At 43.8% G+C, this 14248-nt stretch overlaps 1 protein-coding gene across 4 annotated transcripts in view; it reads right to left on the bottom strand.

Annotated features, from left to right (window-relative positions):
- The window catches only part of SLC71A1 (solute carrier family 71 member 1), a 16749-nt gene extending 2501 nt beyond the window's left edge, over positions 1-14248 (bottom strand). Inside the window, exons 1-13 of one of the 4 annotated variants that reach the window (XM_075425017.1) lie at positions 14008-14086; positions 13362-13859; positions 10196-10289; positions 8356-8583; positions 6935-7030; positions 5717-5779; positions 4971-5098; positions 3491-3605; positions 2118-2336; positions 1720-1833; positions 1169-1240; positions 603-715; positions 346-443 (exon numbers count right to left, since the gene is read on the bottom strand). In XM_075425017.1, the coding sequence (XP_075281132.1) occupies positions 346-443; positions 603-715; positions 1169-1240; positions 1720-1833; positions 2118-2336; positions 3491-3605; positions 4971-5098; positions 5717-5779; positions 6935-7030; positions 8356-8391 (1054 nt within the window). In that variant the 5' untranslated portion in view covers positions 8392-8583; positions 10196-10289; positions 13362-13859; positions 14008-14086. Of the gene's footprint in view, positions 1-345; positions 444-602; positions 716-1168; positions 1241-1719; positions 1834-2117; positions 2337-3490; positions 3606-4970; positions 5099-5716; positions 5780-6934; positions 7031-8355; positions 8923-10195; positions 10290-13361; positions 13860-14007 lie in introns of those variants that run through there. The other 3 variants (XM_075425019.1, XM_075425016.1, XM_075425018.1) reach the window with 3 other exon arrangements.

The following is a 14248-nucleotide window of genomic DNA, read 5'->3' as shown; positions in this document are numbered from 1 at the left end:
CTACCACTGTCTCACACAGGAGAGGAAGCACTGTATGGAACCTGGACAACTAAGTAAACTTTTGTCACAAGTGAGGAAAATAATAAACAGCATATCAAGTGTGCTAAATACTTTGCTACTGTTGGGACCTGTTGAATGTTCTCCCTCTGTGCCAGAAGGACAGGATACGCATGTATTACAACTTCCAAGGAACTTGGATTTTAACATTTTGTGACCTGTGCTCAGGTGCATGGGCTGCTGTGTGCTGAGATTCAGGCTGACTGAGCAGCAGCACCACAACAACACCCTGACACGTCTGCCTTCGCAGTATTTGCCTAGAATTCAAAGCGTTAGGACAAAGCCTACCCTGTTGGTCAGCATCAGCAGTTCGTGAAACCAGTGCGCTTACAGCTGGGAAAGTAATACTGGACATGGCTGCAACAGCACCAGCTGCCCACATCATCCTGCAAAAAAACAGACTCAAAGTAACTGCCCTGCACGGACGGCGTTTTGCATCTGGAGTGTATATACACAGATACACACACACTTAAGTGTCTCCCTTGGATAAAGGGTAAAATGCAGAAAAATACTGTCATTCAGCTATTAAGATGAAATTTACATACCATGGTTCTGATCCAAAGCCGTACCATGCAAGTTGTAGTATCTGAAATCCTAGGCCCAGTAGGATGGTATTTTTATTTCCAATGGACCGCATAAGTAAACTCAAAACTATTGTCTGACAGAGAGGGGAAAAAGCGGAAAAAAAAAAAAAAAAAGAAACAAAAACCCAAACATTTTATTCTAAATGTTAAATACATGCAAATAAATAAATTTTACAAAGCCAAGTAAAAGTCTTCAAAAGCCATATTTGCCAAGTGTTCAGGAGCCTCTGCCAAAAAAGCAGCAATCATTTAGCAAGTAATACGAACTGTCACCCCTTCTTTGGTGCACCGGATTCAGCTGTTCCCAACACAACACACTTGGGATATTAATGAACCAAACCCTGGCTGGAAAGCTGTTTTTTCATCTAGGGTACAGTTAAGAGTGTTTGTCAGTTGTTAAGAGACTTAGAAAAACAGCTACAGAAAAGGTGAGTCACAGTTCTGGAACCGTAGTATTGTGGAAGTTCTCCACAGCACTCAGCTCTTTCGAGGTTACCAAATCAATGAAGTACATAGCAGTGACTCACCTGTGCAATAATGGAAAGAATCCCAAGGACTGCTATAAATGCTGCAACGCTTTCAGATGAAAATCCCATTATCTGTATTAAAAAAGGCAATTTGATTATTAACCGTAAACCACGTCTCATGCCACAAACATCAGGGGGAAACACACAATGCAGAAGAGCAGTACTATTCAACTCCTCACTAACTTAGAAAAAAGCTGGGGTTTTTTTCATTAAATCAAGCAAGTATTCAAAAACAAAGGGGCATAAATAGAAAATAAGTAAATGGTTCCCTCAAAAAATAGAAAAAAATCAGTGTAACATAATGAACCTCATACTCCAAGAATAATGCAAATAATTACAGAATACAAGAAATTGTTTGATAACTCATTCATCTGTCTCCTTTTTTTGTCTCTCTGGAAAGAGACAAAAACAGAACAGCAAGAAGACTTAAATCAGCTGCTGGGAGCTTTAAATTGTACTAGTTATATCGACTTTCTCTATTAATTCAGCAATATTGAAAACTTCCCTATAAATTTACTTTTGTTCAAATCCATATCAAAATGTTAAGTTACCTGTCTGAGGTACAGGAAGAAGCTGGAATATTGACCTGCCTCTGGGAGGTAGGAAAGAAAGACTGTTATGCAGATCAGCAGCACAATTGAGTCCTGGCCAACTTTCTTCAGTGACTACAGCAAAAAAAGTTATTATAAAACGTTTAATCTTCATATGCAGAAAAACATACCTAGCAAGCACCTGAAAAGCCTGTCAATGAAGCTATTATGTGGTATCACCAAAACATTCCCCACGTTTAGCAAGATTGTTGGAAAAAGTATTAGTAGCAATGCAAGATTAAATTTAAAACATACATGCTTTGTTTTTTAAGCCTGAAATGTAGTAAATTCAGTCTCCTTCCTGTCTCAAAAGCTCAACATCTACAAATAACAAAACATTCCATATTTAAATAGCTTACTGCAAAAGGGTCAGCCTGTTCCCATGAAATGGGTGCTCCCCAGGATGCTGGCCTCATCTTCTCCGGCAGTGATTCTGGTACAGCAACAAGAATAAAACAAATGTCTAACAAGGCTATTGCTGTGGCCAGGACCACGACCAGGCTGTCTCCGTAGACTCGACCAAGGTAGGCACCAATAGCAGGGCTGGTAACTAAACTTGCTGCGAAAGTTGCTGAAACCTAGAACAAGCAACAGCTGGTAAGATTTTCAGTGATGCAAGTCAACAGTATTATTACTCACGTTTTTCCTCATGTTCAGAAGCCTGACCATTTGAATCAGGTAGTGATTAAAAGTAACCTTTTTCCTGTGACTGTGTGGTAGCAGCTGTGTATTTCAGACAGCCAAAATTTTTCATGAAAAACAATTCTTTTTTTTGATTACTGGAGAGCAACATGAGATTCACAGCACTCTGGCATGTACTGACATAATTAGGTTAAATTATCTATAGTCTGCTAATATTTCTGGGAAGTGATGAGCTGTATTTAATCTTCATGTTAGTGAAATATGTGACGCCTGTTAAGAAAAAAATCACATTTATCAAGGGCATATTAAACTTAGTGTGCTGGTTAATCCAACTCAGTACAATGGATCTTCAGAAAACAGTTTTCAGTTAACCTGCTGGCCTTGCTCTGAAGGATGTTAACTTGAAAAATGAAGGAACTTTCTCAGCATATCTCAATTCCTGATGCATACAGGCAGAAAGTAACTATTTAGTTCTATAACCACTGCTTTCAGCTCTTCCTGCTGAATATGATAGCAGATTCTGTAACTGGAACGCAACAAATAATTCCACTAATCCATAATACGTAGGGCTGTGAAGGCGCCTGAAATGTGGCAGGTCATCGGGAGACAATGGAGAAACGGAAGCGAGTTGTAAGAACTTAAGACAGACAATCAGCTACATTTGCTCTGAATGGAAGCGCAGCTGTGTGACTGGAGACACAAGCGGTAGTTGTCATGACATTATACAGTCACAGTTCCAAGATTATCCAGGAACAAAAGGTTAGATTTTTGAAAAGGTGGGAGAGTTGTACTAGTGTGAGAAACAATGGAGGAATAGCTACAGCCCCTCAGATTACCTCATTAACACTGACAGTAACTGTTACGACATATCTGAAAGACAGCTTTTAACACGGTCATCTTTTGTTTAAATTTGAAGCAGAATATTCAAGAGATACAGGACTGGATGAGAAGAACAATTAAACAGAAAAGCGTTACTCCAAACTAAAAATCAACTTTTCAAAAGTGTGTTTTTGTTTCTTCTCTGGAATGTTTTCCCTACTGAAGTATTTAGCACTGAATACCACAAGAACAGAGCCAAAAAAATACATACCAAACCATAGGCCATGCTTCTTTCATGCTCCTGGGTTATGTCTGCTACATATGCAAAAACCACAGAAAATGTCACTGCAAAAACTCCAGAGACAGAGATAACAGCGAAGTACCACCTAAGAACATGATAAAAAGATTAGAACAGCTGAACAAAGTCTCTATTTACAATCCAAGTACAGTTCAACAGTAAATCATCTTGTCCAACTGACAAATATTAAGACATACTTGGATAAAGCCAATGTGAATGTGTCTCAATACAGTTGTGTAATTCCTCCTTAGCACACCGAGCACAAAGATAAACAGCGTAATTTTGTAACATCTACAAAAAGCTGCTGTGATTAAGTACTTCTAGGAACCGAGGTGTTAGACTAACTTTAACCGGATGCCTATGACCCAAAGCAAACTAGGAACTTCAGTATGTTGAGAATCTGGTCATTGAGAGGTCTCAACAGTAGCCTTACCTTTATGCCAGACACGAGCACTCATCATTTGGAACATTAATCTAAACTTAGAAAGAAGCTGCTTTCCAGAAAAGGGATGAAGAATCCATGAATCCATGAACAATCCCTGTGACTGGAGAGACAACTGAAAAGGCTCACGGAGCTACCTAACCAGCTGGTGCTGCTCTGCGTCAGTGCAGCCTGTGTTATTTCAGCTACACCCTCAGGTACAGCACGTGGGTAGTCTGACAGCACTCAAAGTTCTGACTCATGCACTACCTGGGGAACATACATGCCAGTTAAGAGCTTACTAACTTGCACACAACGTGAAAGCTGGTGGATTTTAAAACTTGAAAAACAAAAGTATAAAATTGCAGCAACAGGCACTAGCCAGCATTAGGCAAGGTTTCCATTTCTGCATAGCTGGTTAGTATTTGAGCAATAAGGGCACAAGAAAGACCCGCACAATTTACTGACAGCATTCTCATCTCTTTTGCAAATGTTCTGAAGTAGGAAATGGGGCCTACAGCACAGAGCTCAAAAACAGCAGCTCTTAAAATTCTGACCAAGGCATCTGGCCCTCATGGCAGCTACTTCAGCTTGACTCTGTCCTCCCAGCTTTCACAGAATCACAGAGTGGTTTGGCTTGGAGGGGACCTTATAGACCATCCAGTTCCAAACCCACTGCCACGCGCAGGGACCCCTTCCACTAGACCAGGTTGCTCAAAGCCCCATCCAATCCGGCCTTGAACACTTCCAGAGATGGGGCAGCCACAGCTTCTCTGGGCAACCTGTGCCAGGGCCTCACCACTCTCATAGTGAAGAATTTCTTCCTTAGATCTAATCTCCATCTACCCTCTTCCAGTTTAAAGCCATTACCCCTTGTCCTATCACTACATGCCCTTGTAAAAAGCCCATAATACAAAAGCTTCAACGTTCCAGGGGGCAGAAACAATATTTTATCCACAGTGCTACAAACATAAGCATTATACAGCAACCTTGACAAGAAATGGCAAATCTAGTGTGAAAGAATTTACTAACCATGGGCTGATCTTCATTAGTGGTATTGGTGCACAGGTGAAAAATACTGTTAGCAGCAAGAAGGACTTTCGTCCCCACACGTCAGACAGGGCACCTATGAGTGGGGCACTGAGGAACGATAATAAGCCCTAAATGAAACAAAACATTTGAAGTTCGAACTAAGTGGTTAGAATCATGATAGCTGACCATACCACAGCCTGATAGCAGGCTGGGCTCTTTTTTTATTAAAGTCGATGACTACAGTGCAATGCAATCAAAGGCAATATGGTCAAGCATTACTGATCTTCTCCCCCATGTCTGCCAAATAAAATTTGAGATGTTACCTAAGAGCTACAAAAAAATCAAAACGCAGGTGATCCAGTCATACTAGCAGTTTTATGAACTGTGTTTTATAGTTTTACTTATTTAGAATTCACATAAATGTAGGTAATTGAAAATACCCTACTGGAGCAACAAGCTCCAAGTAAAAAATTCTCAGATTTTAACACCACGTGTGTCATTTGGGATTAGTCAACTACCTTTTTATTTGCTGAACCCAAACAGCAGGTACAGACCAAGCAATAGCTTACTAAAAGTGAAATGATGCATATTTGCTTTTTTAGCAATAATTTATTCCCCTGTTTTATTTATACCATGGAAGCTATATTGAAAAACCTCTTGAATGTTTCTCTCAATTGGCAGTCATTTCTCTATTCCTGCCACCACTCCCCTTAAGTTGTACTTGTGATTAACTTCTGTCACCTTACCTTTACTCCTTGAATTAGACCATTCATTAGAAATGTATGTTTTGGGAAGGTTTCGTGCAAAACCTGGAGAAGAAATACAAACACTGTCATTTACACAGTAGTAACTACAAATATTGCTCACGATGCACCCAACTCCTACAGTGGCACACCCACAGGAGTTTTGTATTTTCACAGAACATAAAGAAAGGACAACACAAAACACACCACAAGTAATCTATTTAATCTGTAATTCACAGGGAAGGTGCTTTGAGATTTTAGCTTTACTTGCTAGAGGCCTCAGTTCTGTCAATGCTTTGGGAAGAATTCATGTCATCCAGCTTCAGTGTCTGCAATCTAAACAGACCACAGAGAATCTAGAAAATGAGCTCAGACCAGACTCTCCAGATGTTACCGAGTCATCTGTAGGGGGCTGGGGAGAGAGAGAGACATCAGCACTCAGAAGTGCCTCTCAATTCAGCGACCAGAGCCTGGATACACAGGTTAAAATAAGCACCTCCCTCAGTCTGACTTGTGTTACATGAGATGGATTCCATTCAGTGACCAACATGCAGTTTATGTCCAAGAGACTGTCCATGGTTAACATCAGCTTACAGAGACGCACTGAGACTGCATTTTAGGTGGAGTTTGCTTGGAGATCTTTAAGCCTTCGCTCCTTCTAATTTGTAAGCATGCGGCCTCAAAGATTAAATCCAAATGGAAAGCAACTAACTACATCAGAAAATAATTTGGTACAAACACGCTGGTATGACTGTCTCGTTAATCATAGGGAAGCTTTCACCGGTGTAACAGGGTCTGCGCTCTGAAGCTTCCGTTTAAAGCACAAGCAGGTCAGCAAAGATCTCCCCACCTACACACACGCTTGCATAATTTTACCAAATTTCAAGTGCATTTTTGTCCTCACATTTGTAATGTGCCAACTTTTTGTAGCATCTTGAAAGGAAAGGTAATTTCGTTACTGTCTTACTGGTTTAAAGTCAGAAGATATTTACGTGTAAGCTTGACTATTAGCACACTTGCACATAAACAGCTATGCTGCATCATTACACTGCTTTAATGAAATAATTTTAAATTCCTGATTCCATGTAAAAATACAAAACTTTTAACTCGCACAACAGAGCAGCTCAATGATACATAATTTTCATTTAATTCAGAAGACTTTCAGTGCCTTTGCAGCAACTGTCCCACCTGCCACCTAGCAAGACAAAGCTTATCACTTACCACCAGAGTGGGCGCTGTCAAGAGTCCCCAAGCAAAAAACTCCAAGAAGATCACTATAACAGCATGGTAGACACTAGGTGAACCTATTCCTTGAGGCTAAAACGAGAAAAAACAGGCGATTAGAACATGTAACAATCCATCACAGTCATGAGAAATGCATCTGAACACTATGAACAGAAGGATTAAGAAATGAAACAGGACTCAAAATATCAGGATACAGTTACTCCAGCTAACTGGTACTGTGTCAAATTCCTTTTTTAACCCTTTGCTGCCAATGTCCTGAAGTGTCTTAATCCTCCGCAGAATACAAAGTGCGCTCCCATCTTAAATTAAAAAATAAACCACTTATACTGCCAGCCAGGGAAACAAGGATGCTGCTGAAAGCAGAAACAGACTCTTCTTTGGAGAATTAGTTACTTTTCCTTGAGAAAAATGCTAAGGCCACACAATGCTGCATGGAAATAAAATTTTCATAATTTCAAAACATGGTAGCATTTACACTCGGCTATCCCAAAGTCTAATTACCTGGTCTATCAAACAGCTTTATAGTACTTCTGTTACTAAAAGGCACGATGGCTACGTATAGAACTTTGATAGCTCTAAATCAGGAAAGAAAAACTGAAACAGTGACAACCTGACTAGGAGAAGGAAGTTGATGAGGCCTTCTACAAGCAGCTGCAAGTAGTCTCACAGTCACAGGCCCTGGTTCTCATGGGGGACTTCAACCATCCTGACATCAGCTGGGAAGGCGCAATCCAGGAGGTTCCTGCAGAGCATCGATGATAACTTTCTGATGCAAATGGTGGAGGAACCAACAAGGAAAGGCACTCTGCTGGACCTCGTACTAACAAACAAGGAGGGACTGGCTGAGGATATGAAGGTTAGAGGTAGACTCGGTTGCAGTGACAATGAAATGGTGGAGTTCAGGATCCTGCGTGGAGGAAGCAGGGCGATAAGTAGGATCAAAACCTTGGACCTCAGGAGGGCTAACTTTGGCCTCTTCAAGGAGCTTAAGCAATCTGGATGCCCACAAATCCATGGGCCCTGATGGAATGCACCCACGAGTGCTGAGGGAGCTGGCGAATGTCATTGCTGAGCCACTCTCCATCATCTTTGAGAGGTCCTGGAGGACAGGAGAGGTGCCCAAGGACTGGAGAAAAGCCAGTGTCACTCCAATCTTCAAAAAGGGCAAGAAGGAGGGTCCAGGGAACTACAGGCCAGTCAGCCTCACCTCCATCCCAGGAAAGGTGATGGAGCAGCTCATCCTGGAGGTCATCATCAAGCAAGTGGAGGAAAAGAAGGTTATCAGGAGTAGTCAACATGGATTCACCAAGAGGAAATCATGCTTGACCAATCTGATAGCTTTCTACGATGGCATGACCGGATATGTAGATGAGGGGAGAGCCGTGGATGTTGTCTACCTTGACTTCAGCAAGGCTTTCGACACTGTCTCCCATAACATCCTCCTAGGGAAGCTCAGGAAGCGTGGGCTGGATGAGTGGTCAGTGAGGTGGATTGAGAACTGGCTGAATGGCAGAACTCAGAGGGTTGTCATCAGCGGCGCTGAGTCTAGTTGGAGGCCGGTAACTAGTGGTGTCCCCCAGGGGTCAGTACTGGGCCCAGTCTTGTTCAACTTCTTTATCAACGACCTGGATGGAGGGACAGAGGGTACCCTCAGCATGTTTGCTGATGACACAAAATTGGGAGGAGTGGTGGATATACTGACAGGCTGTGCTGCCATTCAGTGAGACCTGGATAGGCTGGAAAGTTGGGCAGAGAGGAACCTGATGAGGTTCAACAAGGGCAAGTGCAGGGTCCTGCACCTGGGGAGGAACAACCCAATGCAGTAACCAGTACAGGCTTGGGGCAGAGCTGCTGGAGTACAGCTCTGTGGAGAGGGACCTGGGTGTCCTGGTGGACAACAGGTTGACCATGAGCCAGCAGTGTGCCCTGGCTGCCAAGAAAGCTAATGGGATCCTGGGGTGCATTAGGAGGAGTGTGGCCAGCAGGTCGAGGGAGGTTCTCCCTCTCTGGAGATATTCAAGACCCACCTGGACAAGGTCCTGTGCAGCCTGCTGTAGGTGACCCTGCTCTGGCAGGGGGGTTGGACTAGATGACCCACAGAGGTCCCTTCCAACCCCGAACATTCTGTGATTCTGTGATTCTATAACACCAGAAGTCAATCTTGGGAACAGCACTGATCACTTCCCAAATACTGAGAACAGACCTATTAGCTACAATGGGCTTCAAATGTAGGAAGAGATCTGGAGAAAAGATTTGAAATAAGGATTCAAATTCTTTGGTGATTTAGTATAATCAGATGTAGCTTTTGAGAAGAACAAAAGGAGCATGTGTGGGACAACCTGCTCATCTAATATACTCTGTAAATGCTACCCTGTCAAACAACATGCCACAGTTCATCATTTGCAAATTAAGGAAATGGTGTACTAATTATTTTCATACGAAGGTAGTATGAATAACTCATCAGAAATCTCATATTCATTCTTTAAGCTTCGAAATGCTGCCTTAATGTCTACTTTCCTGGCTTTGTGTGAAGGTGAGTTACTAGCAGATTGGCACTGATTTGATCACAGAATCACAGAATGTTCGGGGTTGGAAGGGACCTCTGTGGGTCATCTAGTCCAACCCCTCTGCTGAAGCAGGGTCTCCCACAGCAGGCTGCACAGGACCTTGTCCAGGCGGGTCTTGAATATCTCCAGAGAAGTACAATCTACAACCTCCCTGGGCAACCTCTTCCAGTGCTCCATCACCCTCAGAGTGAAGATGTTCTTCCTCATCTTCAGATGGAACTTTCTATGCTTCAGTTTGTGCCCGTTGCCCCTTGTCCTGTCGCTGGGCACCACTGAAAAGAGTCTGGCCCCATTCTCCTGACACCCACCCTTCAGATATTTATAAGCCTTTCTAAGGTCCCCTCTCAGCCTTCTCTTCTTCAGGCTGAACAAGCCCAGCTCCCTCAGCCTTTCCTCATAAGAGAGATGCTCCAGTCCCCTCATCATCCTCGTAGCCCTCCACTGGACTCTCTCCAGTAGCTCCTCATCCTTCTTGAACTGGGGAGCCCAGAACTGGACACAGTACTCCAGATGGGGCCCCACCAGGACAGAGTAGAGGGAAAGGAGAACCTCCCTCGACCTACTGGCCACACTCCTCTTAATGTACCCCAGGATCAGACCTAGCATTTATACTGAGCAAACACACACAGGTTAAGGTCCCCAGCTGCTTGTCAAGAAGGCTCACAGTGACCTTATCAACGTGTATGAATATCTGACGGGAGGCAGTGAAGACGACACAGCCAGACTCTTCTTGGAGGCATCAGTGACAGGACTGGAGGCACACACTGAAATACAGGAATTTCTACTTAAACCTTGAATGAAACAAACCCCTGGAACAGGCTGCCCAGTGCGGTTGTGGAATCTCCATCCCCCAAAGGATGAGCAAACTCCATCCCTACACAGCCTTGAGCAAACTGCTACAGCTGACCCTGTTTGGAGGAACAGGGCGAGTAGTCAGGTTAGAGATGCTCAGAGGTGCCTTCCAATCTCAAATACTACACAATTTTAAGTTTCAGTTACGTATACTAGAGTCTTTCTTTTATTACAAGATTCATGCAAGTCATACCTAGCTTTTCTTTCAAGATTCCAGTATTTCCAACACAGAAAGAAAAAAAATAAGCCTTTTGAACAACTGCAGGAAATAAATACAGAAAACCACACTGGCCATTCACTCTATTGCTAGAAAAGATCATAATTACGCTGTGCTATTTTTTTCTTTCCCAAGTCCTCTTCAGTAAATATAGACATGCCATACAGATATTTCTGCTAGTTTTTCATCCTGTTCTCTTAAGCAGGTAAACTAACAGTCTTTGTAGGTATAATTATCTTCACTTCCCACAACTCCTTTCCCTTTCTACCCACAATCCTTATTTTAGTTTTGGGTTAAAAATTTATCTGGCTCTGCACAAACAGTAAGTAACAATCTTCGCTCCTTGGCTCTGTCTGATACGGAAAATCAGGTTCATTCTCATAGTCTCCAGATTCCTGGCAAGTTGATGGCTTGTGACCCCCCAAGGCAGTACAGATGGTGAGGCAGGAGTCACGAACCACCCCTGTCCCTCCAAGCACCAGGGTCAAAAGCACCTCCGTTCTGTGCACATACAGCAAATACAAGCTCAACAGCCACCTGTCTCTACACTGCCCTTGTCCAGTTCTGAGCAGCTGCCCAGAGATCACACACACAAGCCAAAACAGCAGAATGAAACCAGTGGCTGTTCTGCAGACCTAAACTGTTGGTGATTTTAGAGGCATACAAGCAAGGTGACAGCTGCTCTCTCTCTCATGTCATCCAGCTGTAAGCAACCTGATCAGATTTTTCCATTACACTGGCAGAAGCAAACAGAAGTGACATTTGGATTACTAAACTTCCTTGCTTTCTTGTTGCTAATGCTCACTTACCACAGGTACTGTTACTTGTTCTTATCTATAAAAAAAAGAAGTAATTTTATCACATTTAGATCATCACTTCTATAGCTATTTTTAAAGATGGTTGCAACTATAAAGTAGCAAAAATACTCCTGAGATGGAAGAAAGAGGGAAGGAGATTAATAAGTGGTTACATTACAGTTCATCAACATGTACTATGTGCATTCGGTCCACAAGACTTAAGTACTAGTCTGACGTACCCTCCTACCGCAATGTGTACAGCACAGGTGTTGAGTATTCAGCCCTGTCTTACTTTACAAACAAGCCCCGCCGTGCTTTACAAAATGGCTAACATGGTGTAATGTAATGTAATGACCTACATACAACCAAATCAGGTGGCCTCACACCTGGAAAGATAAGGAGCCTTTGTGTGAACAACCTGGAACAGAGATACGCTCCCATCAGAGTAATAGCAACCCTCCTCTACAACCATGTAGCCAGAGCAGAAAGTATTTATATTTGGCAAAATCAGTGGCACAAAACTGCACTCTTAAGAATGCCCCATTCTCTAGTTACGGAGAAAACATCTTTAACCAAACATTTTGTACTGTCAGTCACACCAGTGATAAAAAGTGTATATGCCAGGCAACCCTAAGCACACTCTGACAACAACAGAATAACTATCAAAGCAGCAAAGGCATCAGCTTTAAGATCATAGCTGCTGCTCCTCTGCGGGAAAGGAAGAGGCACCACATGAAGCACTCAGCTCCAACTCTCTCCAGCACTGCCCAGGCATGTACCTCCTAATTCAGTTCATGAGTGCTTGAAAAATGCATCATCTTACATAAGATGAATTCCAACTGGTCATAAAGGAAGGTAAAATTAAGAACAGTGTTGAAACCACTTTGCTGGTGTTACTGCCTCTCTTTCAGTGAATCTGACACACACTTGAGTACACGCACTGTTACACACTCTCTTCTGTGATACAGCTACTAAGCTGCAAAGAGAACTCCACAAAAATACCACCACACATGACCCCAGCCTCCTGCACCACCCACCGCCTCGCCAACGGGACCCAGCATAACCTGCAGTGGGACAAGAGCCTTTGCAGACACAAGAGGTGCTTTTTCCCTTTTGCTTGGTTCTTTCCACATCAGAATCAGTGATTAGAAATTAAAATATATTACATTGACTTAAGTTCCCCATCAGTAAACTCTTTTTGCCTGTGATGCTGCCTCAATAAACTGCTGTATATTCTTTCAGACAAAAGAGTTACACAGTTCTCTTTGATGTCACATAGTTTCAGAATAAACCAATCAGGCTGGAAACTGCACACTTACATGCTTGATTAATTACTGGTTTTGCCAGTTGGAGGCATTCAAGGCATGGGCCATTTTCATTTACCTGTTTCCCATAATGTCACATAGCCTGTTCGGTGAGCAAAGAAACCATGGAGACTGAGCACAGAAGCCTAATTAAGCTTTTCAGCAAACATAAAAAAAATAATAAAATCCACACATAAAATTTTTGCTGTCATTATAAAGAATACTCTGCCGTATCAGACATCATAACTTTGAAAATGCATTTACAACAATTAAATTCTCAAAACATTTATTTGAAGGCAGAAAATATCACAAGCTGGTATTTTTGTTATCTAACAACAATCTACATATCTTCACCTAATGCTTGTAGACAACTGAACATCGTACAGAACTCATGCAAGTTTGCACTCTCCATTTGAAACTAGTGGGAGACACTGAATGCAGCACCCTAAGTATCACTGAATGCAGCTGTCACAGTATCCTTTCTCATCTCTTGGCAACAGAAAGTTAAAGTTGAGAGATAAAGGACACTTGGAAGTATATAGTATTTTAATCAATGATTACTCCAGAGAGGAATGCTAAAGTACCCACGAATAACATCATCCACTCTGCTTCTATTACTCATTCTAAAATATTTGCATTTAACATCTGTAAAAGGTAATCACATACTTTTCTATCTTTACGTGGAGCAGGAGAACATGTCCTGAAAAACATCAGCATCCACCACTGGAATTAGTTTTGCTTCTTATCACTAAGTAATCCGGACAGTTCAGTGAACAACTGCAGTGACTCCAGCACCTCCCTCTCCTCCATTTTTGTTCCAAAAAGACACACTGAAGGGCCACCAGCAATTTGCTCTGGCAATGCATCTCTTTATTTGAAACAGCGATGCTGTATGCGGCAGAGCTTCCCGGACGCTGCTCCTTCCGCCGAGACTCCGCCAGACAGTTCCCAGCGCACAGTTCGGCTCGGGCAGGCGCCAGCGGCCGGCAGGTACCTGTGCCTCGCCCTCCAGGCGACGCGGCCGCCCGCGCTCCAGGCGCCGGCCCACGAGGGGAAAAGCACCCAGAAAGACGGCCCGAAGCGGCGTGACCCCCTTACGGGTGTTCCTCGGGAAGCCAGCCCGCGAGGTCGGAACGGAGCTACCGGGGCTGCGGCAACCCCGCACTGTAAGAGAAACCGAAAACTGGCCAGGGAGCTCGGCCCGCGGCCGGGGCACGGCCCGCCGCATGCCGCTCGAGGCCCGCGGGCCCACCCGCCGCCGTCAGCTCGCCCCACAGCCGCCCCGCGCGCCCCCGGCCCCGCCCGGCCTCACCGTCCCGCCGTCCTTAATGATAATCTTCTTGGCCAGCATGATGCTGCGGTTCACGGCGCGTTTCTTCTTCTTCCCCCCCTGGGTCATTTTACCATCCTACCGCCCCGGCGGGGAGCGAGGGGCAGCAGCGGACCCTCCCCAGCAGCCGGGCCTTCGCCTCCGCGCGGCCGCCGCCACCGCTCACGCACCCGGCGCCATCTTGGCCTGCCTGCCCCGGGGGCAACCGCCGCCGCAGCGCATC

Source organism: Opisthocomus hoazin, chromosome 6 (assembly GCF_030867145.1).
Source record: "Opisthocomus hoazin isolate bOpiHoa1 chromosome 6, bOpiHoa1.hap1, whole genome shotgun sequence".
In the NCBI taxonomy this organism is placed as follows: domain Eukaryota; kingdom Metazoa; phylum Chordata; class Aves; order Opisthocomiformes; family Opisthocomidae; genus Opisthocomus; species Opisthocomus hoazin.
The sequence above is the reverse complement of the archived record's forward strand: the minus strand, read 5'-3'. Positions and strand labels throughout refer to the sequence as shown.